Source organism: Vombatus ursinus, unplaced genomic scaffold (genome assembly GCF_900497805.2).
Source record: "Vombatus ursinus unplaced genomic scaffold, bare-nosed wombat genome assembly UNPS02015175.1, whole genome shotgun sequence".
In the NCBI taxonomy this organism is placed as follows: Eukaryota; Metazoa; Chordata; class Mammalia; order Diprotodontia; family Vombatidae; genus Vombatus; species Vombatus ursinus.
Genome location: NW_020954953.1, coordinates 16,305,407 through 16,333,380, shown reverse-complemented (window position 1 = coordinate 16,333,380; position 27,974 = coordinate 16,305,407). Strand labels below are relative to the sequence as shown.

The 27,974-nt window shown below is 36.8% G+C and overlaps 1 protein-coding gene across 6 annotated transcripts in view; it reads left to right on the top strand.

Moving 5' to 3' along the window:
• The window catches only part of LOC114031541 (interactor protein for cytohesin exchange factors 1-like), a 193,332-nt gene that overhangs the window by 76,186 nt on the left and 89,172 nt on the right, over positions 1-27,974 (top strand). For 4 of the 6 annotated variants that reach the window (XM_027846675.1, XM_027846680.1, XM_027846677.1 and 1 more), the window contains 4 exons: positions 461-539; positions 6,150-6,202; positions 25,966-26,002; positions 26,681-26,850. In XM_027846675.1, the coding sequence (XP_027702476.1) occupies positions 6,179-6,202; positions 25,966-26,002; positions 26,681-26,850 (231 nt within the window). In that variant the 5' untranslated portion in view covers positions 461-539; positions 6,150-6,178. Of the gene's footprint in view, positions 1-460; positions 540-6,149; positions 6,203-25,965; positions 26,003-26,144; positions 26,217-26,680; positions 26,851-27,974 lie in introns of those variants that run through there. The other 2 variants (XM_027846679.1, XM_027846676.1) reach the window with 2 other exon arrangements.

Below are 27,974 nucleotides of genomic sequence, written 5' to 3'. Positions count from 1 at the left end.
CAAAAATAGCCATTCCTGAGAACACGTTTTATAAAGTATAGAGGAAACAACTTTCAATAGTAGATGACACTTAAAAACTGAATTAAACCAAATAAGCCTGGTATTGAACCCTCTTGTGTTTCTCAGTTCCATTATGATCTCAATCAATCTTCAAAGCCCTGTGTTCCAATGGAAATGTAGGAGCTCATTATCCAGATGTTCCATTACAAGAATTTTTTGTAGTTTTTTTTTTTTGGTAATTATCAGTCTCTAAAATTTGTTCTCTTTTCCTGAAAACTTGCTGCTGGGAAGTTGATCCAGGTTCCTCATGTTTTTCTCTGATTTCTTTACATGTCTGATTTAAGACATGTTGCATGAAGCATATGATTAGGATAAATCAGAACCACAAACCCCAGAGGAAGTAGATAAGGCCACATTTGTTATATATGATTATAAAACTGTTTTTCAACTTGTTTCTCAGGAACAGTGATGCTTAATTAACCCAGAGAAGTCTTCCTGTGAAGAGGGACCATTTCCTTCAGAAGTACCATCAATCAAAGGTTGGATCCTGATTGCCTACAGACTAAATTCCAGTAAACTTAATGCCTCAGGACTTTCTTTTATTGTATTAGATTAAAAAAAAAACCACTATAAAATATCATGGGAAGTAAGTTATGAATTAAAATTGGAATTTTTCTTGTTATATTGAGACTTTTGGTCGTAATGACATTTAGTCACATGAAAATTTGCAAAGGAATATTTATCTTGAATTCATCAACTCCAAGAAAAAATGTTTTTTTTTTTAAGCACTCACATACTAAAGGGTTAGTTGGATTCCACCAGAGTTGGGTAATAATTCTAGCATATAACCTAAACATGTACTAAAAGGGGAAGTAGCTATTAAATCCCACTTCAGAGAATACCATCCAATAATCTAATAAGCATTTTTGCTGGAAAAAAATGGCAAAGATTTAAGTTTAATTTCTTCTTTTTTCAAAATGGTTTCAGAGCTGTGTACTGTTTCTTTTAACCATATATTTGGTTCTGTATAACTAAGTTATTTCCATTACCCACAACCCATATAAACATTGTTTTGTTGATGTGGTTAGGAGAATTCTGCAATAAGTAATTTTGAAAGAAATTCTTTAGTCTTCTTCCTTAAACAAGTCAGTTTCAATGAAGAAAGTACCTGGTTGTACACTAGTTGTACTATATTTAGAAAGGAAAGAAGAAAGATGATTTTCATTTATTTATTTATTTATTTATTCATTCATTCGTTCATTTATTTATTTTTGCTAGGCAATGGGGTTAAGTGACTTGCCCACGGTCACTCAGCTAGTAAGTGTTATGTGTCTGAGGTCGAATTTGAACTCAGGTCCTCCTGAATCCAGGACTGGTGCTCTATCCACTGTGCCATCTAGCTGCCCCAAGAGATGATTTTTAAAAAAATGATTCTTTCATTTTACCATCAAGTTTCTCTTAGATTCCCCATGCCTATTTCCCTTCTTAAATAACCTTCTAAAACAAAAACTATTTTATTCATTTGTTTATTTATTCAACAAGCATTTATAAGTGTCTACTATGTGCCAGGCACTTAACTAGGTGCTGAGGATATAAATAATGCCCTTGTCTTCAAGGAATTAGTATCCCATTGGGGCGTGGGGAGTAGAACACCACATTCACAGAGAAGTCAATGTGAAATCTATACACGGTAATTTTGGTGGAGGCAACACTAGCAACTGGCTAAGCCTTATGTAGCTCATGTAGCCTCATGAACTGAGCCTTGAAGGATACTGGAGATTCTAAGAGACTTAGTGGAAGAAGGAATATAATCATGGCTGCAAGGTGAAGGGAGGTGACCTGTGTAAAAGTAGGAGATGGGAGACGGAATGTCATGGGAGGGGAGTAATAAGTTGGCCAATTTGATTAGAACGTATGTGTATGTATGTGTGTGTGTGTGAGTAACAGGCAATAAACCTGGAAAGATAATCTGGAGCAAGATTGGGAAGGGCTTTAAATGCAGGATAGAGGACCTTGTATTTTATTTTAGTAGCAGGAAGGTTGTCCTTTATTTTCAAAGAGGACCAAAATGACATCACTATGTTAGAGTCAAGTTGCAATGCAGCCAACCACGACTGATTGGATCAGTATGAGTTCGAAATGCTCTACCACAGGTCAGGCACAAATAGTCCATGTAAACATTTGGGGTGGAGTCACTTATTTTGCATATCTCACATTTCTTTTGAGCTGCTTCAATTCTGCTTTGCTCATAGAGGACAGCACCTTCTCTGAGGAGGGCATGCCACTCAAGGTTGTCCTGTGCCAGTGTCTCCCATGTCACACCATGAGTTTCAAAGTTCTTAAGAGAGACCTTGAGAGTGTCTTTATAAGGCTTCTTCTGACCATCCTGTGAACTCTTGCCCCATATGTAGTAGGAAGGAACACCTTGGGCAAGGAAATTACAAGATTGGTTCTGTGCTTAAGGAAGATCAGCTTGACCCCTAGGTCAAGATGGATTGGAGAGGGGAGATGCTTGCGAAGGTAAAACCAGTTAGGAAGCCTTTTCTGTAGTCCAAGGTGAGAGGTAAAGCAATATTCAACTAGGCAAGGCAGCCAGCATTTATTAAATTCTTACCATGTGCTGAAGCTCTGAGAATACACATACAAGCAAAAAGAAAGACAGTTCCTGTCCTCAAGGAGCATACAATCTAATTGAGGAAGACAATACCCAAAAAGGAGCTGAAAAGTAGAACAGGGGGAATGTGGAAGGTGGGGAGGAAGATTGGAGGCACCCAGATGGGGCATGGGGGCAAAGACTGGAAAGTCAGAAGCACTGCTGGAGGGGAACGAAAACTGGTCTGCCTGAGCCATTTCCAAAATTGGAGGCCCTAGAAGGGAGGAGCTTGTCAGTGGGAGAAGGAAGCTGGTGTCGGCAGATGGATGTCTAGGATGAGCAGGCTACAAGCATCCAGTGAGTTTCCAGGGTGAAACTGCAACAGAGGCATAAAACTAGGGTGGAAACCCTCAAACTGCTGGTCCAAACAAAAAAATAACAAAGGGCCTGAAAGCTAGGACAAACAATGATGTGGGGACGGCTATGAATAGCTGAGGTTATCTATAAGTGATACCTCCTTCCTTTTTTTATTGACTTCAAAACATTTGTTTCACTTGCTGATTCACAACAGAGGGGATGAGAATCAGGTTTGTCTCATCTTTACATTCTGCTGTTGGGGGGGAGGTGATTTTCAACCATGTAGTTATTATGACAAAATTTCAAGACAACAAAACGTCAAAGTTCTATGGAGTTATTTAATAATGAGGAGAGGTGTCTTCCTTGAAATTTGGGTGGGAAGCATCAATATCTTGTAAAGCAAATGTTCAGAAAAAGCTTGTTCCTAAGTTCGGTTCAAGTGGCTAGGAGGTGAGAGGGAAGGTTCTTGAGAAAATCATAGAGGTGTGAAATGTGGTAGTTACAGACATCAGGAGGGGCAGCTAGGTAGCAAAGTGGATAGAGTATTGGGCTTAGAATCAGGAAGACATCTTCATGAATTCAAATTTGGCCTGAGACACTTGCTTGCCAGTGTGATCCTGGGCAAGTCATTTAACCTTGTTTGCCTCAGTTCCTAATCTATAAAATGAGCCGGAGAAGGAAATGGCAAACCACTCCAGTATCTTTGCCAAGAAAACCCAAAATGTGATCACAAAAGAGTCAGACAAGGTTGAAATGACTGAACGACAACAAACAAACAGACCTCGTGATAGAGAGAGGATTTTGGAAGTGTATTGGTTTGAAAAAAATGAATAAAGGAAAGGATGGAACAAAAAATTAGCATCTAAAATAATTATACTCAAGAGATTAACCTTGAGGAGAAGATTTGGGCATAGACTTTTGTCCTGGTCTCTCATCAGATCTCTAATTAGATTGTCCATCCCACCACTGCCTTTGTCTGTGTTCCTGGTTCATTTTTTCCCCTAAGGATATGACAAACATTCAAAAGTGAGGTATGATTAGTTGAATTTACAAAGTCAATGGAGAAAGATTCAATTAAGAAACTAGAACTTGTTCAAACTTCAAGTGGATATTTTCTGTTATTTTGATTTACTTCAAACCAAGCTTCAGTGAAAGCCAGGGATCCTTGGGCCACCCTAGATCCATTTTTTGATGAAGGCTTTGTTTCCCCTCCTCTACCTCCTCAGGGCAGCACCTTCTATAGTGTGGTTCCCATGTACTGTCCCAGCCTAGACATCATCAGGAATCCTCTTCATGTTTTATATTCTCTCAAGCTTTTTTTTTTTTGCTTTTTTTGGTGAGGTAACTGGGGGTAAGTGACTTGCCCAGGGTCACACAGCTAGTGAGTGTTTTGTGTCTGAGGCCGGATTTGAACTCAGGTTCTCCTGACTCTAGGGATGGTACTCTATCCACTGCGCCACCTAGCTTCCTCAAGCCTCTGTTTTCTAAGTGAACATCTAGACCCACTCCCTGGGAGCTGGGCAAGGAACTTTGATCTGCTTCAGATTCCAAACAAAGCTGGACATTCATGCACATTTAGCCATAGTGAAGTTTTTGCATATTGAGATTGTCATAAATTTTAAAATATTGTAAAATATTCTTGAGGAAAAAAATATCAGATATCCCTATTGGTTAATGTTGTACATTATCCAGTCAACAATGATGGAAATTAGATCACTTTGGACATTTAATTATAACATCAACCTACATGCAGATTTTAAGTTAATAAAGCTTAAAAGTACATTAAGACTTTGAGACATTATGTATTTCCACTTACATTGCCAATGCTACTACTACTTGTACTCCTACTACTACCACTACCACTACTACTACTACTACTACTACTACTGCTACTACTAACTACTATACTACTACTACTACTGCTCCTGCCACCACCACCACTATTTATATTGATTCTAAGGTCTGCAAAGTGCTTCATACACACACACACACGCACACACACACACACCTACATACATATGTATGTGTGTATGCCTCATTTGATACTCAAAACAACCCTGTCAGGTAGACGCTATTATGGGCTCTGTTTCACAAATAAAGGAACTGATTCTATTTAATCACTCTTAGCTGAACAATCTGGGTAGTCTGTATGGCATTCTCAACATTAAAAGATTAAGTGCCTTGCCCAAATTCACACAATTAGCAAGCATCTGAGATGTGGTTGAACTTGGGTCTTCCTGACTTCAAGTCCATCTCTGTTTACTATGCCCACTATACAGAAAAACTATCTCTTATTCTTTGTGCATGCTGCAGAAATTAAGTAAGAGAAAGGAAGGAATACACTTTATTGGAAAATAAAAGTAGAAGTAAATATTAATTTTGAACTGCATGGTTTGAGGAATAAATTTGGTTTGGAATGGAATTGAAGTGGAAAGAAACATATTAATGCCAGCATATTAATTCCTGTTGTCATTGGAAAATTTTTATTTTTCTTAACAAAAAAAAAGGTCACACTATGCTAATACCCTGGTCAGAGTTTCAGGACTCTCTTGATGTTCCATCATTTTCCAGTGCTCTTCAGTTTGAAAATTGGAGGTTTATTTTTCCCTTTTACATTTGCTTTTTAAAAGTTAAAAGTCATGTTGTACACATTCATTTTTTAGGTAACCACACAGCGGGCTAATGGAGGTGGATCAAAAGGGCTTTTCTCTCTGTTTTAAAGGCTGGGAGAACTGAGGCAGAGCAAATTGTGACCTTTCTGAAAGCTTCTTGAAACTTCCTTACCCCCAGGGCAATTTTCCCCTTGTCTGTTACTTTAGCAGTATCAACAGTTACCAGACTCCACACTAACAGCTACTCACAGAGAGGAGGAAGAATACAAACATCAGAGAGGAATTCTTGGAATTTTCTCTTTTTAACACTGAAAAGTGTAATAAAACATTGTATCTACAGATCATATTCCTTGGCCATGGACCTAAAAGAATATTGTACAGACATGCAAAGGAGATGCTCCCACTTTTAGCAACTCATTTTTAACTTCTGGGCAGGTCTGCATTTTCCCCTGATCATGAAAGTCATTATATGATTTTTTTCTTGAAAATCAATCAATACAGAATACGAGATGCTTCCCCCACCACATATTTGCAAACTATTATGAATAATTTACTTCATATTAATTAAATATCTTTTTTTCTTGCAGCTTTTGTTTCTACCAATTTGACCTCACCCATGGCTGCTGATGGCAATGATGTTGTAAGTACTTTTTTTAGAAAGCCTTTAGCTAGAGAGATATTAGTGGTCAGATGGATGTAGAAGAACACGTAAAAATCATAGCTGGATTGATTGTGTGCTTGGGGGACTATTTTTTTCTCAATTTATTAACTACAATGGAGCTAAATTATAGTATCATTAGCTTCCAGAGGTTTTATATTCACCAAGTGTTTGATTAGGCTCTCTTCTTTAGCAATCTAATCATTATCTGGCAATACTATATATCTGCATTGTATTGTCCTTTATATTTAAAGTTGATGTTACTGATGACCTTATTGTGTATGAATACAAAGTTTAATAGTACTAGTACCTTTATTTCCACTGAGTTACATTTTTCAGAGTGTTTCCATGTACATTATCTCATTTGGTCCCACCACAACCATTTACGTAAATAGGGCAGTTGAGAGTATTTTTCCTTTACAGATGAGGAAACTGAGGCATAAAGAAGTTTAGAGAATTGAGATGGAACTTATGTTTAGAACAGGACAATTGAAAGCTATTCTTTGCTTAGAGGGAACAGATTTGACAAAACTGGAGGAAAAAGTGAAACGTATGCTAAGGTGATGGAGAAAGAAATGGCAAATCACTCCAGCACCTTTGCCAAGAAAACCCCATATGGGGTCACCAGGGGTCCAATATGACTGAACAACAACAACAAATGCTAAGTTGAATGAATTTGAGGCACAGAAGCAAAATGGAAAACATTAGATTGAGGACAAATAAGGGAAAAAGAAATGATACAATGTTGGGAGTACGCTACAAATGATCCAAACCAAATAGAGGATCATAGATTCAGAACCAGAAAGGACCTTGGAAGTTAAGTGATCATCCCACGGTCGTGCTATTCATATTCCTTGGTTGTGGCATTAAAAAGAATGCTGTATAAATATGCAAAATGGTGCTTTCACGTTTCCTAACTTACTTTAAAAGTTTGATTTTTCTTCTGGGCTCATCCCTGAATCCCAATGGCAGAACTGGAATCTGAACCCGGGTCTTGTGGCTTCAGATCTAGTATCTTCCCATCATGCCACACTATTTTCTTCAGGAGGTGAATAAAGCTTTACTAGTACTGATCATAAGGCTGGTGTCTGGATATCTACTGTCAGTCTTACCGATAAAAGCAGGGTATCTGATTAATTATTTCCTTGCCTTGCTGATAGTTTCATTTATTGCAAATGAATTCATTTCTTGCCAATGATTCTAGAAAAGAGCAATGAAGGGAACTGTTTCATTGGATTTAATTCTGATTAAGGAGGAGACACTGGTCAGTGAAGAAAAGTGGGAAACTTAGGTGGAGGAGATGACCCAATCATCTTAGAGTTTGCAATTTGGAAAGAAGTCAGTTATGCAAAAACATTTATTAAGTGCTTATTGTATACTAGACTGTGTGACAGGCATTTAGGAGGTGCAGTAGATACATATGGCCTAGCTGATACTTACAGTTTGTCGCTTCCTAAAGCTGTTAGAATATTTGTACACAAAGTTAATTAACGAACAGGTTAATGTTGGAACTGGAGGAAATCTCTATTGACAGGCTTTGTCATTTGTACTTTTCTGTTCAACATTTTTCTAACAACTTGAATGAGGATTTAGAAGGTGTGCTTATTAAATTTTCTGATAAAAAAATCTGAGCTAACTAAAAAAAACTCCAAGAACAAAAACAATGTAGTTATATTAATGGATGACAGAACCAGTATTCAAAATTATCTCAATAGGCGAAAATGATGGTGATATTGTATGGGTCTGAGTCATAGAATCACATTCTCTGAAAAATTAAAGTTGAGTCACCCAAAGTGCAGTGGGAAGGTTCAGGGTGGGGGTGAATGGGTCATGACATAATACTACCCAAGAACTGATCAAGTGTTGCAGCATACAGGAGGCGTTAAGAGAGGTGTATGACCATGAGCATGTGGTGAGAGCAAGGAAAAACTGATGGACAATGTATTGGGATGGAGGTGAGATTGGATGACTTAAGACCAATAGGGTCATAGATGAAGACATGGAAGGGATATTGGAGGCTATCTAGTATATCCCCCTTATTTTACAGATGAGGAAACTGAGGGCCAGAGAATTGTGTGACCCAGAGTCACACAGGTGATAATTAGCAGAGTCTATATTCCCGTTCTAGGACTCAAAACCTAGAATTCTTTCCAGTACTGTGCTTCCAACTCCAAGGTTCTATAACTGAAATCACATAGTAAATTAATAGAGCTGAATTATTAAAATTATTAGAAGCAGTTAGGTAGATAGAGCTCTGGACTTGGAGTCAGGAAGATCTGAGTGCAACTTACTAGTTGTGTGATCCTGGGAAACTCACTTAACCTATAGCTCCCATAGTTTTCTCACCTTTAATATAGGAATAGTAGTAGTACCTGTCTCCCAGGGTTGTGGCAAAGACAAAATGACGTAAGATTTATAAAACACCATACAAACAAAATAAAGCTATCCTACATGGCTAACTCATTACAAGTCAATGGTTTCCAGTTTTGGCTGTTTTTACTTCACCATCATCATCATCATCATCATAGAGTTGGGTGAGACTAGAACCTGGGTTTTTTGACTCCTAGTGCAGGAATCTTACAGCTGCTAAGGGAAATGGTAATGGATCCCTCAACTTAACACAGAGGTCAAAGTTAGGATAACTTGTTCTGACCTAGAGCAGTTACCACCAATTTATAAGATGAAGAATGACCAACAGTTTCCATCCTACAGGAATGAGCAACTGATGGACAGATAATATATTTGTTCAGTGGGAAAAGAAAGCAGACCATGTGTCACATACTCTGTTTGGCTCTAGGTTTGAGAAATAGAAGTGACTAGTTGTCCTTTGATTCACAGAGAGGCAGATTTAAGCTTATAGATATAAGGGCAAACTTACTAATAATTTGTTGTTGTTGTCAAGTTGTTTCAGTTGTGTCCAACTCTTTGTGATTCCATTTTGGGGTTTTCTTAGCAAAGATACTAGCATGATTTGTTATTTCCTTCTCCAGCTCATTTTACAGCTGAGGAAACTGAGATAAACAGGGTTAAGTGACTTGCCCAGGGTCATGCAGCCATTAAGTATCTGAGGCCATATTGGAATTCAGGAAGATGAGCCTTTCTGACTCCAGGGTCAGCACTCTATCCACTGCTACACCAACATGAAACAAACTTCTTTTTGAAGTTATGGATTTCTCCTCTTTGAAGAACTTCAACAATAGGCTGGGATGGTCACTTGTCAATAACATTGTAGTAGCAATTCTTGATTGGGTACAGTTTGGGCTAGTTGGTCTCTGATGTTCTTTTCATTTTTAAGATTCTCTGAACTCTTTCAGAACAAATTACATTATTTAGTGCCCTGGAACAGGACCTTTTAAAAGTCTCATTATGACTGAAAAAGAATCAATATATTCATAACATTGATAAAGAGCTAAAACCACAATCTAATGGATTGTTAATTAATTGTTAGAATTGGAATCTATCTAAGCGCAATCTATCTAATCTAATGATCTCATTTTGGATACATGAAAACTACCAGTAGGAAAGGGAAACGTGACTTGTCCTAGATCATGCTGTGAGTTAGTGACAAGAGTTGAGATTGGACCTCAGTTCTCTCGAAAGCTCCATTCTCTTTCTACTATACCATACTGCCTCAGTGAATTCATTCATCCATAGAATCTGAATCTGGATTTGTTATTGTTTTGACATTGCTCATAAAAGATTTTAAGGTATTCATGATATTCTTCAGCTCCCATTTACTCCATCAACATAACAACACTGATTTTGTGATAACTATATATCACTGGAAAACAGATGAGCAACTTCTTATATCCTTTTGTTCTTAAAAACTATTATTAGAATTCTTTAGTCTAAGATATACATTAGTAAAGGGATACTTTAATTATGAAAGGAAAACACAGACTCACTTCAAAAAACATGCGACTCAACAGGAATTTGAGAAATTACCTATTCAATCTCATTGCTGTAATTTTCTTACCCTAGGTCCAGCACCTCCCAGACTTAATCCTGTCATGGAGAAATGCCATACTGAAATGCCAATACTGAAAGTTGCAGGATTTTAGCATCTTAGATTAGAGTTCAACAGTAATTATTGAAAAAAAATTCTGTTTTTGAGGAAGGAATTCAGTCACTCACTTCCTTTAATTAAATCAGTGACTTGGATTAAAGTGGTCAGGGAAAGCTTCACAGAGCCTTGAATTAAATATTGAAGGTTGCATACAATGTGGATGGTGTGGGGAGGTGCACATTCTTGGTGAGGGTAACAGCATGAGTAAAAACACAGAGGTGGGGAAGCATGAGACTTATTCAGGGGAATAAGTTGGGAGAAAGTTGGTTTTTCTTCTTTTCCTCCTCCCATGGATAATTTTCCACATTTTTTTCAGTACAATAGGCTTATGTCTGTTTTTATGTTACTATTTAAGTGACAGAGCAGTAATAATAACAATAATGACATTAAAGATAGTTGCATCTTGCATTGCTAAAAAGATGTACGTGAATCAAATGTTTGTAAATTATTATTTTGAATACACTAGGGAGTTTTTTTAAAAGATGTCCTGTTTTTCATCCTTTTTGCAAACTGAAAGATTATATTCCAATTCAACTTTTAAGTCTGTAATTTCATGTATTGAGTTTACATAAAATGGGGTAGGTTTTTAATATTTTTAATAACCAATATTATAGCAGCAAGAAGGGGTTATGAATCAATAGGTGAGTCAATCAACAAAACCTCCTGTTGTTCCAGGCAAAGTACTAGACACTGGTCATACTAAGACAATAGTGAAAATATAAATTGTCTGCAAGGAGCAAAGAAAGTGTATGTATATATTGGTATAGCAGGGAGGGAAGCATCATGCTTTTAAATGAGCCACTTTGTGAACTTTTTTTCTCCCTTTGGTAGGTAATTTCTCTCCTCCCCCGCTCCCCCCCCGCCTCGCCCCTTTCCCCTTTTTGTTGACTTGGAGTCAGAGCAAGCTTGTGTACGCAGGGATGTTTCGCTAATATGGCCCTATTCATTTTAAAGAGGCACGTAAATCTGTAGGGGGAATGATACCATACCCTTTCTTTCCAGCAATGTCACTGGCTGACTGAATTGTCAAGTGCCACCAGGCTAGCCAGAGACACTTTAAATTGGTCGTTATATCCAACTAGTGAATGTGATTCTTTCTGACAATTCAGCCAATCATTGACACGGGATGGCGGAATGCTGAAGGATGCTATGCATATCCTGCTGTCCTCTCTTCCTTTTCCCCTCTGCTTGTTAGACAGAGGAAGAAGGTTGCTGGCAGCAGAATGAGGATGTAAAGTCCTGAAATGGCAAAGCACAGGCAGACATTTCTGAATTCTCAGACTGCTGATGGTGACTCCATCACTACTGGTAGGTACCTAGGGGGAAACAAGAAAAATGGAAGACAGAATACCTGCTTGTCCTCCAGTAACTTACAATCTAATTAATTGAGGAGACAAGACACAAATATAAAGCTACTAGAGAATTCAGGGAGACATAGAACTAAGTGCTATTAGGAGAAGGGGTCCTTGAAATTAGAATATGAGCTCCCTAAGGGCAGGGGTGTCCCTCCCCCCACCCCACTACTCCAGTCTTTGTATTCTCAATGTTAGCACAGTGCATGGTATATAGTAAGTGCTTCAGTGATAGTTGACCAATTGACAGACAGGTGGAGGTGAGACAACTTTTAAATGCCTTTTCAAAAGGAGTTGTTGCTTAAGCGGAAGTGGGTAAAGGTATAGGCTGTGGTAAGTGACTTATCCTTTCCATTTTACTTTTCTTCCTTTGGGAAATGTTTACAATTTCATGACAAGTTAAAAGTATGTGATAACAATTCTTCTTAGCCTTACTGCTAAGTTAGCAAAAAAGGCAGATCTTAGACTGTGGAGTACTTAATGGTACATGACAAAACTAGAAAGGAAATATATAAAAATAAAGTTAGTGCAGTGATTTCACATTTCCCTGAAGTGTTTAGGACACATCTTTAGGAAATCAAATCTCAAAAGTCAGGAAATACAGAATCTAAACTGCTTAGAGTCCCATAATATAACCCATATGTCACATCTCATTTTCCTTTGATTAGACCCAAGATGCCATTTCTTAATAAAGTGTTTATGAAATGAGGAAAAGTAAATGCTACTGTGCAAACCATCTTTTTTCATTTATAGTAGATACACTGTTGAGCTGAGAGTCAGGAAGATCTGGTTTCAAAGCCTGCCTTTTATACTTAGTGTTCTGTATGACCCTAGGCATGTCACTCAACTGCTCTCTGCCTCAGTGTTCTCTTTTGTAAAAGGAGGACAATAGCAGCTACCTCCCAGGGTTGTTGTTAGGATCAATGAGATAACATATTGCAAAGCCGTTTGTAAACTTTAAAGAGTGATATAAATGCATTTACTATTATTGTCCTTGATTTCCAAAACCTTTAATTGGAAATAACAATTTTCTTTTAAAAATTTTTAACGTATATTTTATTTTCCTCAATTACATGTTAAAACAAAATTTTAACATTTTTAAAGTTTTGATTTCCAAATTTTATACCTCTGTCTCTCCTTCTCCTCCCCTCTCCTTCAATCAGATATGTTATACATGTGCAATCATGTAAAACAGGAAATACCAATTTTCTGTATCAGAATTTTCTATTTTAAAGGTAGATCCTTAGAGAGTATTCATGTATATCTACATTTAATTTTATTTTCTTTGTAATCATTATATATATTTGGTCTCATTCTGGTACAGATTGTGGACTTAAATCTTTTCCCCTCTATTGAATGCTTATTGTATTTCACTCAGAATATGTCCACATGGTACTGAGTGAGGGCCTTGGGAATAAGTAATTGTAAAGTTTTATTATAAGCTAATGAATGATTATATAACCTGCATGTGAAAATCATTCTTAGTAACGTATAGTCACAACTTGACTGTGGAGTCAGCTGAATTGAGAGATGCAAGACAAACATACACACCGCAACTGGCCATTTTTGTGCCTGAATCATTCAAGTGAGTGCCACCTCTGTATTTTGACATCAGTTATGAAGTGGTACCCCTGCATTTTTAATCATCTGCTTTTGAGCAGTTACTAAATTTGGAAACTTCACAGAATTACAGACTCAGAGTGGGAAGGGAACTCTGTCCCATATTGTCCAATCCATTCCCTGAAGAAGGAACCCCTTTACAAAATATTCTATGGATTAATGGTCACTTAGTGGTTATCTTGTAAACTTTCAAACAGTAATAGCAACCAACCATAACAACCAAGAACATAAATAATAGGAACCATTGATTAATTTCACAATGATTCCACTGTGACAAAAGGTTTGGCATTGTCACAGTGTCTTGTACTCAGCAAATTCTCAGTAAATGCTAGTGTACAAAAAATAAATTAATAAATTACTCTAGAAAATTTAATTTTAAATAAGTACAAATCAGGTAGTTAGGTAAATCCTTTCTGTTTGGTTTATAATGTTTCCATTGAAAAGAGTGAGCTTTGAATCTGGACAATGTTCTGTCAATTAGTTGTGATCTCTCTTTGGAAATCTTTATTGCACAACAACATCTCCTATCTGTCATTCCCCAAGTACAAACCCACAAGTGAGACTTCTTTCAGACTGACACTGAGTACATTGGTTCTACTTCCTGTTTTGAGAAGTAAGATGTAGCTGACATTCACTGAAATTCTTTAGATCTGAACAAATTCAGTTTTAAGGTCCTTAGAGTATAATAATAGCTAACATTTACATAGTGCTCTACAGTTTTCAGAGCACTTTACATATGTTATCTCCTATATATCTCACAATAACCCCGATGCTATTATTATTCCCACTTTACAGATAAGGAAACTGAGACTGAGTGGAGTTCAGTGACTTGTAATGGGTCACACAACTAGTGAGTGTCTGAAGAAGGATTGAAACTCAGGTCTTTCTGACTTCAAGTACAATACTATATCTACTGCATCGCCTGATTGCCTAGAAATATAATATAAAACTGAAAGAAATGGAAATTCTTTGATTTTCAACTTATAAAGCCTATTGAAGATGGTGGGAGGGGTATTGTGGGAAGTTACAACCAGTTTGAGAAGTTCTTTGGATTATATACAAGCTTGGATTAGAAAGATCACTAGCAGTGCAGATCAAAGTTTAAGGTTTCTGAAAAGAATAAATAAAACGTCGTATGTTACTTAAGAAATTAATTTTTAATCCTGATTCCTGATTGGAAGACCTAGGTTGAAGACTCACTTCTGGTACTTTCTGGATTTGTAACCCTGATAGAGTTGCTAAATTGATAGATATGGTGACTTAGAGTCAACTTTACAAAACTATACGATGCAGAGAAGGTGCCATCTATATTGGTAGAGGGTTTCTTCATTGAGAATTCCTTATAATTCTCAATGGAATGATAGGTATGAAAAAAAGTACAATTTCCCCAATGCAAATGTCTGTTCTCTTTCCCCCATTGATTTCAATGTCCACCTCAAGGTCCATTTTCAGTGTCGGTTTGAGAAAAATGGCTGTGCAATGGGTGAGAGCATTGAACTTGGGAGTCAGGAAGTTTAGTTCATTGTTGTGTCTGACTCTTGGTGACCTCATTTGGGGTTTTCTTGGCAGATACTGAAGTGGTTTGCCATTTCCTTCTCCAATTCTTTTTACAGATGAGGAAACTGAGCCAAACAGGGTTAAGTGACTTGCCCAGGGTCACACAGCTAGTAAGTGCCTTAGGCCACATTTGAACTCCAGGCTCTGCATTCTATCTACTCTGCTACCCTGAGTTCAAATTCTACCTCACACATTTTAGCTGTATAACCTTGGGGCAAGTCACTTTATCTTGGTTTAGCCTTGGTTTCTTCATCTTTAAAATGTGGATAATAATAGCATCTACCTCACAGAGTTGTGGTGAAGAATGAATGGATTAACATATGTACAGTGCTTTGTAAACTCTAAAGTATTATATAAATGCTAGCTATTATTACTATGGACTAAATTCAAAAGGATAACCATTCAACTGCACATCACAATATGGTTAATATCCATTCTTCATCCACTTTGTTTTTCTTTAGTAGATTAATAGGTCAATCAGTTCCAAGTGTCTGTGAATCTAATTGAGGAAGTCCTTTAGTATTCTGGGACTTCATTCAATTTATTGATTCTACAAATATTTTTTAAGTGCCAACTCTGTACAAAGCACAATATTAGGCTCAAATACATAATGCTCAAATGAATTTGTGATCTCATCATTGTAGCCTTCAACGATAATCAACCTATCCAGGCCTGATCATCCTGTATTATTCTCATCCATATCATCCTATCAATTTGCTGCCAGGGACTAGAGTGGTGGGGTGACCCAATGTACTGGCCTTTTTTGAGTTTTTCTGACATAGAATAGCTCAAACTGTTGATAAGTTGCTTGACATATTTCTTTTCTTTTTTGCTCGTGTATTTCTTTGACATCATCTATCCCTTCTTAATTCGTTGTACATAATGTGTTCAGACTGCTTATGCTTACCACGTGCCTCTCCGTTACGTTTTAAGTGATCTGCAGCTTCATTCAGAGAATGTAATATTTTTCAACTCATAGTCTTGTAACATTACTGAAAGATTAGGATTAAAAGGATTGACACTTATTTCAAGGAGAAATTTGAGATAATTAAAAATATGGTACAATTTCCTGAGGGCAATCTCACCTCTCTTCTTCCTGATCAGTTATGGACGGACCAATCATGTTGTCCATTTTCAGTGTCTGTCTAAGATATGTATACTGATGAATTCTATAGATTGTCTGTGCAATGGATCATCATAGTCTGAATAATAGGCATTCCTTATCCACTTTTTTTTTTCTGTGTGGATTGTTAGGTCAAACCTGTTAAATGGTTATGAATCTCATTTAGAAAGTTCTGATTTTTTTTCTGAATTGTTTTGAGGATTACTAAAATCAGCATAATGTCATCTGTAGAAAAAATCATCTGGAGAATTTTGCCATCTTGGACTGTAGTTTTCTTCCACATCAATGGTATCCCTTTAATGATCATGTATATTTAGTCTACAATGTCTAGAGAGTGTCAGACAAGGTTATCTCTGCTGCACTTTTCTACAGTGTCTAGAGTGTCAGACAAGGTTATCTTTGTTGCACTTTTCATGCAATCTTGTATAATTTTGTCATATGCATAGGAGACACCTTGCTGGAGGTGATACTTATTTTCTGGACCCAAACAAATATTCTTTTTAATAATAGAAAATAATGAGCATAGTGAAATCCTTTATTTTTTACATCTTTCAAGTAATAATATATTGTAAAGATGTAGTCTCTGTAAAATACACCTTGTAAAGGTCTTTCAGTGGCTTTCTCATACCTTTATAAAGGGTGCCCTGATGGCTGCATAGTTGATTTATTTATTGCTATCTTATTAGTCCTCATCCTTCTTGCATTCTTTTTTATTTTTATTCTGAACTTTAAAAATGCCAAACAAGTGGAACATTTCCACATATATTGCAGAATTATAGAGCTTGCTTTCCTTTTAAAGTATATAATAAATTCAGTATAAAACTTTGAAAATTGTCCTATTGTGATTACTTCTGGTTTTCCTCTTTTCTGTTTTTATTGGAGATAGTATATGGGAAATACTCTATCACAATTTTCCTCTCCCTTCAACTTAGCTCCCAAATTGGAAAAAAAAAACAACCAAAAAAAAAACCTTTGTAATAGATATGCATGGTTAAGCCAAACGAATTCTGACAAGCAGTGTCCAAAAATGTCTGTCGCATTCTGCATTCCAAGTCTAACACCCCTTTGTCAGGAGTTAGGTAGCATGTTTTTTCATCTGTTCCCTGGATTCATAGCTGGTCATTTCATTGGTCAGAGTTCTTAAGTAATTCAAAATTATTTTTCTTTTTAAAGTTGTTTTTATACATTGTTCTGCTCACTTCTCTCTGTATCATTCTCTGAAACTGTGCCCTTTTGTAATTTCTTATGGTGTAACAATATTTGGTTACATTACTATACTATCATTTGTTGATCCTTTTCCTAGTTGATAAGCACCTCCTTTACTTCTCCAGTTCTTTGCTACTAACAAAAGAGTCAGGTATAAATACTTTGTACAACTGTGTCCTTTTTCTCATTCTTTGATCATTTTAGGGTATAGGCCTAGTAGTGGTGTTGCTGGGTCAAAGGGTATGCACAGTTCAGTGCCTTCTTGACTTCCCTGTGACTTCTGACTCTATTAAATACGCTCTCCTTCTAAATACACTTTCCTCTCAGTTTCCATGATACTGATCTGTCATGGTTCTCTTTTTATCTCTGTGACGAATCCTTCAAAGTTTTCCTTGCATGATTATCATTAATCCTCCCAACCCCCTACCCCTTTGAGTGGTTATACCACTGGGCTCTCCCCAAGGACTCTTCTCTTCTCTCTATCTCTTTGGAATTTCTTTAATGCCCATGTATTTAATTATCATCTTTGTGAAGATGCTGACATCCAAATCTATGTATTAACTTTTATAACTTTCATGTTCTCTTTTAGATGAAAAGTTTTGAGTTCAATCACAATCACTTTGAGCCATTAGTCAGTAAATTTCATAGGTGTATGGGGTGTGAAGACTAGCACCTCTGGTGTGAGGGCCCCTTTCAGGGCCACTCAGTTGTGGTATCCACCTTCCCCCAGCTCTCACCTGTGACTCCAAGAAGTTGTAGCATGTGCAGTGGTCATGGTAAACCATCTGGGCAGATGGGCTAAAGCAGGTTGAGGGTAACCAACAGGCCTCAAACCTGTCAGTAAATTAGGGGAATGTCTACCCTAAGCATGTGAAGACTTTCCTCGAGTGGAATGGGCAGCTGAAAACAATTTGTTCCAATGGCTATGAAGGTAGCTAAAGCAGGCACTGTGGAACGCTTAAAGCTTGGTCAGGCATCCAAGATACCAAGGTCATCCACTGCATTCTGGGCTATTGCCAGTTGTCTTGATTTTCAATGACTCAGGAAGAGAGAGTTAGGCTGATGATTTTATGCAACTCTGTCTCACTTAAATTTAATTGACTGCAAACCAAGACATCACTTGTGATGTCATTGATCCTCTTCTAAAAATAAAGGATGAGCAAATAAAATTTGTAATATATAGGCAGAATTTGGGCTTTCTGCGTAATGTATATTTCTTTCTAGTTCTGGTTAATCCTTGGCTAATTTGTGGTTGAGGAAACATTTAGGTTACTGGAAATGTTTATGTAATGAACTAGCAGATTGTATCATCTTATCTGTAGATAGAAATTCACTGGGAGGGAAAGTTGGAGAAAGTAGATTCTTTTTCTTGGGAACTCTCTCAGTCTTTGAGTAGGTGGCTTGGGTCTTTTGCCCTGAGATGCCTTTTGAGTTGATCTTCCTTGATATCATCCTTTTCTGCCACAGCTAAGTCCTATCAACTTTCTCCTTTCACTGATTGCCTCAAGGCTGCTGGGATTTTGTTTTGTTTTGTTTTGTTTTGCCTCGGCTCTGTATAGAGTGGTTCCTTCTTCTCCTCTTCCAACCCTCAGAATCCCAATCTGGTTCTGAGACAGCACTTTCCTTTTATACAAATTTCTGAGGGGGTGACCAAGTCTATCAAGTTATGGAATTGATTGATTCCAAATGGTGGATAGGTCTTGTTCACATCGACTGTTTAATTCAAGAAGTATTCTTTTTTTTAAAATTTTCTCCCCCTCCCTCCCCAAGACAGTGCACAATCTGATATAGGCCATACATATACATTCCTATTAAACATATTTTCACATTAGTGATGTTGTAAATAAGAATTAGAACCAGTAGGAGGAACCACCAGAAAGAGGAAACAAAACACAACAGAAGAAAAAAATAGCAAATAGTATGCTTTGCTCTGCATTCCAACTCCATAGTTCTTTCCTCTTTGTGGATAGCATTTTCCATCATGAGGCCTTTGGAGATGTCTTAGATCCTTGTATTGCTGAGAAGGGTTAAGTTTATCAATATTAGTCATCGCACAACGTGGCTGTTATTTTGTACAACATTCTCCTGCTTCTGCTCACTTCACTCAGCATCAGTCCATACAAGTCTTTCCAGGTTTTTCTGAAGTCAGCTTGTTCATCATTTCTTATAGCACAGTAGTATTCCATTACATTCATGTACCACTACTTGTTCAGCCATTCCCCAATTGATGGACATCCCTTCAATTTCCAATCCTTTGCCACCACAAAAAGAACTGCTATAAATATTTTTGTACATGTGGGTCCTTTTCCCATTTGTATGATCTCTCTTGGATATAGCTTCAAGAAGTATTCTTATTTAATAAAGGTAATCACTTGTAAGTGAGGGAGATAATTAATTGAGTCCCACCCTTACATATATATCCTTTACTTGACTGTGGATATGCTTTATCCCCACACTAAAATGTGAGATCCTTGAAGGTAAGTAATGTTTCACTTTTGTATTCCTAGCTCCTAGAGTAATGCCTTGTATGTAATAGGCACTTAATAAATGCTTGATGATAGGTTATTAAATTATTCTCAAGAAAGTTTATATAGATGGGAGAGTAGGCATATCTGTCAGTAGTTCTCAATGTCTTTTCAATCCCTTTTCTTTTGGCAGTAATAAGGTCTGCAATTCTCCCACCCCTACCCCACCCCCACCCCTTTAGGATTTTTCATCTTTCAGGTACCCTGCCCATTAATGCCTTACTGTCCTCAAAATTGTGTCACTCCCATCACAGATCTCCTCTGTGTATACCTGACCTAGTTCAGATGCTTTTCCCATTTCAGTTTTTTTTTTTCCAGTGCTATTTCCACTTCCTACCTAAACACATCTGGGATTGTGATGCATATTGGTTTTGTTGTCAAAGGGTGAAAAGAGTTTGTTACAAAAATCTTTACTGATAGCTTACACCTTTCTTTGGTTCATTATTCACCTTCCCATTTTATCCTCAAATGCCTGATGGATGACATTACTTACTTTGGACTATTGCCAAGCTGCCTTTAAACTTTTCCCTCTGTGGCTTCTGTTTTATGTTTTATGAGGTAATACTGTTCATAATCTTTCACCATCCATCTTTAGAAGAGATTTAGTCTAAACTGATACTGTACTTGGTTGTCATATTTCTTTGCTTGTCAAAGAAATCAAATAAGTCAGGCACTAGGACTAGGGATATGAAGATAAAGACAACACAACTCCTACTGTCAAGGGACTTATTATTATTACAATGTTATCTATCCCCAAACAAGAGTACTTGGAATGATGGACCATATCACTATAAATCACTCTTTCCTTTGAATTCTGCACCAGATAGTTGAGTTCTGGTCTTACACCAAAAGGCAAAAACATGGTCCCTGCCTTCAAGGAGCTCATATTCCTTTTTTTTTTTAATTTAAAAAAATATTTATTTATTTTTAGTTTTCAACATTCACTTCCATGAGATTTTGAGTTCTAAATTTTCTCCCCATCTCTCCCCTCCCCCCACTCCAAGATGATATAGGTTCTGATATAGGGTCTACATATACATTCATATTGAACCTATTTTCACATGAGTCATATTGTAAGGAAGAATTAGAACCAATGGGAGTAACCAGAAGAAAGAAGAAAGAAACAAAAAAAAAAAAGAGAGATCAAATAATGCTCTTTGATCTGCCTTCAGACTCCATAGTTCTTTTACTCAATGCGGACAGCATTTTCCATCATGAATCATTTGGAGTTGTCTTGGATCCTTGCATTACTGAGAGGAGATGAGCCTGTTAGTTAGTCATCTCACATTGTGGCTATTACTGTGTACAATGTTCTCCAAGTTCTGCTCACTTTGCTCGGTATCAGTTCATTTAAGTCTTTCCAGATTTTTCTGAAGTCTGCCTGCTTATCATTTAAAAAATTTTTTTTTTGGTGAAGCAGTTGGGGTTAAGTAACTTGCCCAGGGTCACACAGCTAGTAAGTGTCAAGTGTCTGGTCTGAGGCTGGATGTGAACTCAGGTCCTCCTGACTCCAGGGTCAGTGCTCTATCTACTGCACCACCTAGCTGCCCCATGCTCATCATTTCTTATAGCACAATAGTATTCCATTACATTCATATACCACAGCTTGTTCAGCCATTCCCCAGCTGATGGGAATCTCCTTAATTTCCAATTCTTTGCCACCACAAAAAGAAGTGCTATAAATATTTTTGTGCATGTGGGTCCTTTTTCCCATTTGTATGATGTCTTTGGGATAGAGAACTAGAAATGGTATTGCTGGGTCAAAGGGTACACACATTTTTGCTGCCCTTTGGGCATAGTTCCAAATTGCTCTCCAGAATGGTTGGATCAGTTCACAACTCCACCAACAATGAATTAATGTTCCAATTTCCCCATATCTTCAAGGAGCTCATATTCTAATGGGAGGTGACAAAAGGCAAAAAATTGTACTTTCAAGTTATGTACAGTGTAAGTGTAAGTCTTTATATCCCCAGTGTTTGGCACATATAGTGGAATATAGTAGGTACTTAATAAATACTTGTTGATTGAACAATTGGTTATTTAACTGATTGAAGGTGAATTTTCAGGATGTTAGTAAATAATTGGAAAATGTATTTTGAGATTAAAGAAAAAATATGAGTAATTTATCAGTTACCCAGAAATTTTGTATCTGTCTGTTATGAAAACTTTCTTCAAGAAGAAGTTGTAAGACACCAAACATAGAAGCACCATACATCAAAAGAATAAAATTTACTATAGTTTAACTTCAGAAAATTACTGGTTTCCAAAGTGGGATTTTACCTTCCTACAGTCAGACTAATTAGAGCAAAGGTCAAGAGCAAAACCAAATTAGAAGAAAATATAAAGCTGAGAAGATATTGCATGAAATGGTAGCAGTTCCAACCTGACCTATTTAAACAAGCTACTGGCTCTGATAGAAGGGAAATGGATGAGGATTCTGATTATCTCCATTTCTTAGAATAGTTATCCAATATGAAGGAACTACTCCAACAAGGAGGCCAAAAGGACTCAGAGAAAACTCGGTCCCTTTGCCAAGTGAAGAGGCAAATTCTGAGACCAGTACTGGTTTAGCTAATTTGCAATGCATTATGGAGAGCAATGGAAGTTTATGAACAGTATTATAATAGTTTCACCAAACAGTCAAAAGCAGTGGTAGGGAAAATAAATCCATAGAAAGCTTAGTGTGAGATCCAAATAGGCCATATTACCCCCAAATGAAACTGAAAATAGGATAGTAAATATCCATGTAACAGCACAGATTTGCTAGTGTTTTATAAAATGACTTATTCTCATCATAGATGACAGTGGAACCACCACTTTTTGACTCAACATCTCAGTATCCCATGTGCTATACAAAGAAGTAGAAATAGTGTTAAGAAAATGAATTTCAGAGGAGTTGATGACTCTGGTGAAATATATACAGAAGAAAACCCTGTTGGAGGTGACATAATTTTAGAAGAATGCAGGAATCTATTTTAAAAATCTTATAAGTTATCCAAAAAATGAAAAAGAATCACAGATGGTATTATTACTAAGAAAATGGAAACCCAGGAGACATTGGCAACTAATAACTTTATCATCTTAATAAAATCTTTAATTGAATAGTCTATGCATGTAGTAAGAATATCTATGGTGAAAATATAAGGAAACAAAGTAGACTTTCATGGTTAGTATTCTACCATAGACCACCTCTTCTCAGTTATGTAATTTATTGAGTGTTACAGAGAATACAAGATTCTACTGTGCACATTAGGTATCGTATTGTTGTCCCTAAATAACTGACATCACCTGTACCAAAATAATGATGAGTATAGGATTGGGAAGTGTAAGAATGAGGTGTGATTTTTCCATTGTATACTGAAAGATACTTTGTACATAGTAGGTCCTTAGTATTTGTTGAATAAACAACCGAATGATTCTACCCTCCACTCCACCTATTGTGCCATTGCTCTTAAATTCCTCCCCTGAAAGCCAAAACCTTTTTTTCTAGCATCCTTTCTATCCTGAGTTCTATTTGCCCAGAAGCCTATTCTCAGCTAGGTTTAATTTGCTTGCTTTACAGGGTTGTTGTGAAGAAAACACTCTGTAAACCTTAAAGTTCTGTTATGATTAACTAATCTAATGAACTTATCTGGGCCCAAATTTTAATGAGTGCTAATCATTTCTTGTGTTCCTCCTGTAGTCCTGTAACTTATTTGCATCTTAATGGAGGACTCCTGGAGACAATTAATATAAAGCATCAGTTCTCAGATTTTGTGAACTAAGAACCCTTTCACACTCTCAAAAGTTGAAGACCCCAAAGACCTATTGTTTATTTGTGTTATTTCTATTGATATTTACTATGGTAGACATCAAAATTGATATAATTTTAAATTTTATTTTTAATTCATTTAAATATAGCAATAATAGGCTTATTACTACATGTTTACACAGATAACAATTTTTAAATGAAAATTACTTTGTTTTCCAAAACAAAAAAAATTTAGTGAGAAGAGTGAGAAGAGATTTTGCAAATCTCTTTGATGCTGATCTAATAGAAGACAGCTGGATTCTTATATCTGCTTCTATATTCAGTCTGTTGCAATGTGTTATTTTGGTTGAAGTATAAGAAGAAAATCTGGTCTCACATAGATATGTTATTGGAAAAGGAAGGATTATTTTAATAGCCTCTGTAGATAATTGTGCACATTTTTCTTTGATACTACACCAGAACTCCAGGAGTGGTAGGTAGTTCCTTTAAAATTAGATGCAATATAGTTTCTGACATTTCTTAGTATTATAATGAAACATTTTTTGATCTCATGGGCCTCCAAAAGGGTCTCCAGGACCCCTATGGGTTCTAGGGCTATACTTGGAGAACCACTGATCTAACACAATTTCCCTATTGGTATGAGTTGGACATCAAGTTGACTGATCAGTGAGGATGACATATTAAGGGTAATGGGGGTGGTGGTGGCTTTGAATTAGCTCCAGATCACATGCTTGCTCAGAGAAGGTCTTATCCTGATAATAGTATTCTCTACATACATACTTCTCAGGGAACTCCTAAAAAGTAAGCAAATTCCTTTGTTGTTGCTTGTTTTCAAATGATTAGAATTGGATAGAATGCTGTACTTGGAGTCATGAAGACCAGAGTTCAAATCTGGCCTTAGAAACTTACTAACCTTGTGGTGCCGGCAAGTCACTTTGCTTCTGCCTGCCTCAGTTTCCTCATCTGTAAAATGGTGATGATTGTAGCATCAACATCCCTGAGTTGTTTTAATGGTAAAATGAGATATTTGTAAAGTGTTTTGCAAACGTTATTGTGCTATATATTATAGCTACTTATCTAATTCAGAATTGTTTCTTTGTGTTTAAACTTTCCTTTACTAGCCTTACTAGAATAGAAATGCAATATACGAATATTAAAAAAAAAATCTAGGAAAATAAAACTAAGCTGTTTATTTACATTATCACTGCTGAAAGAAATGTGAAACATACTTAAACTTTGAATTTCAGAAAAGGACTGAGTCTTAAAATATGTTTTAAAAGGTTGAAGTACTCATGTCTATTAAGCCTACAAGCATTTTGTGTCATACACCTGATGCTTGTCTAATACAAGAATACACAAAACAGTAAATACTATAAAAATTACATATGAACTTCTCTCATTGATTCTTCAGTTATTCAGATGTTTCTTTTGGCTATACATACACCACACTTGTTAATGTTAAATGGCAAGCTATTACACATATTGATTCTGTATCAGTAACATTGAGCAAACACAAATTTAAAAAGTGGGAGTTTCCCAAAGAAAGACAAATGGAGGACATTTGCTATAGAGAGGAGTTAGAGGAAAACAAGAAAGAGATTATTGGCTAAGGTAACTTTTGTGTTTTCTATATTTATAATAACTGAGACTTTAACAAATTGAATCATATGTATGTGTATAACATAATTAGATCTCAGATAAATTTGAAGTGCAATAAACCTTGTCCATTTTCATAGAGTATATATGTATACATACAATACTTGAAATAATATAATAAGATAGAAGTAGACTGTGACTTTATCCTTTGTAGAATATATTTACAATAGTCAGTCTCATATAAGAAGAATGTAAAAGGAAATGGTTTCAATTATAACAGGAGAGATTAACTTTAAATATAAAGAAGACTTTCTGGATAGGAAAGTAGGATAAACACAGATGTGTTACCAAGGAAGACTGGAATTTCCCTTTTTGGAAGTTATTTACCTGATGTGATTTTATTGTAACCCTGTAAGATGTGGTTTCAGTGACAATCCTATAATTTCATAACCTGTCTTGTTACCTTTTAAATGTTTATTTAAATTACAATCAACACTTAGAAACTTTAAGTAGTGAGAAGGGTTAAAGTATAAGACTTTTCATTTTCCCAACTCAGGAGAAAATGAAGTATTTATTATTCTAATATATATCCGTTTGCATATTTTCCTTTAAGGAACAGTATTACTCTCTTGACTCAAAAGTACTAGTGAGAATACTGCTTGTGGGTGGAAACAGGAAACACTAGTGATAAAAACAATGTAGCTTTTTTTTTTCCACGTTCAGCTCTATGTACCTCAATTCTAATCAGCCCATTTTCTGCTTCAGCTAGTTTTCAGCTTCTTTTATCTCCAAGTGAAGTGTTGTTATTGTATCTTGTTTTTATTTTGTTGTTTTTGAAGATTCTATCCTGCACGTGAACACCACCACCTCCTCCCTCCTTCTCTCCTTTACAAATGTTACAACACAATCAGAAATTTCCTCTTTTCTTTCCTTCCTGCACTTCCTGCAGGTTCCCTTGCGTCAGAAGCCGAGGAAGAAAACTCAAGGTATTGTAATAAGAGCTCTCATTTGTTCCTTTATTATTTATCGTTATTATTATTTTGGATGTCTTCTTTGGGATCCCTTTTTTTTTTTTTTTTTTTTTTTGCGTGTCTGAGTATCGTGAGCCTGGGCTAGTTGGCAGGCAGCTTGACTCGTGGTTATTTTTCTATTGCTTCTGAGAAATGACGACATGCTGCTCATTTGGATTAATCCCTTGTGGTATGTCAGTAGGGCTTGGATATAGTGGAATTGAGAGCCTGAGAAGTAGCTTTCGCTTAAATGGGCATTAGCCGCACACTTCTATTGCATAACTACAGCCCTTGTGGCTGGCTGCATGCGGCTATGCTGTGCAGTCATATGCCGGGTGGTCTAATACACTTTATTTTCCAATTTACACTGTTCAGTGGCATTTTAAAAAATGCTATTCATACGCTGAACATTATTCCTTCCTTCTTGTTTCATTTGTTATACCTTTTATATACAAGCGATACATTTTGAAAGCTAAGGCACCCGAGGAGGTGGCAATTTGTATTGCTCAGATTTGTTCTCCAGGGAGCTCTGGGGTGCGTGATATAGCAACTTGGAGCCATTGGCTTTAAGTAATTGATTATTTTACCAGGATCTTTCTCGGGCTTCCCTGAGCACAGAATAATCATTTCATTCTTGGTGTGAATGCTGTGCAGGTTTCTTCACAATGAGCCGGAGGAGGATATCCTGCAAAGATCTGGGACACGCTGACTTCCAGGGGTGGTTATACAAGAAAAAGGAAAAAGGCACCTTCCTCAGCAACAAATGGAGAAAGTTCTGGGTTGTGCTCAAGGGAGCATCACTGTACTGGTACGGCAATCAGATGGTGAGTGCGCTTTCCCCCTAAGCCCCTGAGTTTTGCTACCTGAGAGCTGCTGCTGGGGCAGGGCATGGCTCCAGGGGGTCCAAGGGCAGGTTCCACTCTAAGCAGAGGAAGTGATTCCTCAGTGTATTGACTGACACCTTGTAAAGTCCCTTCTGCATCAGTAATATCGTGAGGAAGGCGATCTCGTTTTATCCAGACAAAACCTCTCCACCTTGCTTTTTAAGCCTTAAAACTCTAAACCATTTGTGGAGGGGGCTTTCAGATTTCATCAGTTAATTCTGGAAAAAATTTCCCTCATTTCAGATGAAAGATACTGAAGAATTATAAATGAAAAAAAGAAAAATATTGAAGAGCAAAGCTCCCCAGGGGTCTCTGCCTAATGGGCGCATGTCATGTATGCTGCAGATTGTTGATTTAATTAGAGAAACTACTACAGTTTATACATTGCTTTTACTTTCCTCTTCCTCCTCTTCCGTATTGTGAAACTTGCTATCAGGATTGTTAACAGCTATTTCAGCTTTGTGTTTTGCACTGATGTTTGGGGTTTTGCCATGGATGGAGGTCATTAAACCACACTGTCCCCTTCTTCTAACATACTGCTTTGCCTTCTCTTGATGAGGTGCTTGGGAATTAAGTCAGCCTTTAACAACTTAATTAAAATATTATGGCCTGCTTCACGTATCAGATTTCAGTAGTATAGGGCCAGAAATAAGTAAATTTTAGAAGGAGTCAATGATATTTAGAGTTTACATTTATGTAGTGTTCTGTTTTTCTCACTTCTGTCTTGCTAGGTTGTTACTCTATTATTATTTCTATTTTATGGATGAGAAAATTCAGGCTCAGAGATTAGCTAGCATATCTATAGTTACACGTGTAATGTTAGAATTTAGAGTTTAAACTAGGTCTCTTGACTTCAAGTGGTACGGTGAAAAGATCACTGGCTTTGACTTCAGAAGACCTGAATTCGAATTCTACCTCTGACAATTACTACATTTGTGACTTTCCGCAAGTCACTTAACTTCCCTGGGCTTCACTTTCCTCTTTTGTGAAGTGGAGGGAGATTAGATTACATGGATTCTGAGGTCTCTTTTAGATCTATGATCTTATAATTCTAGGTGTAAAGT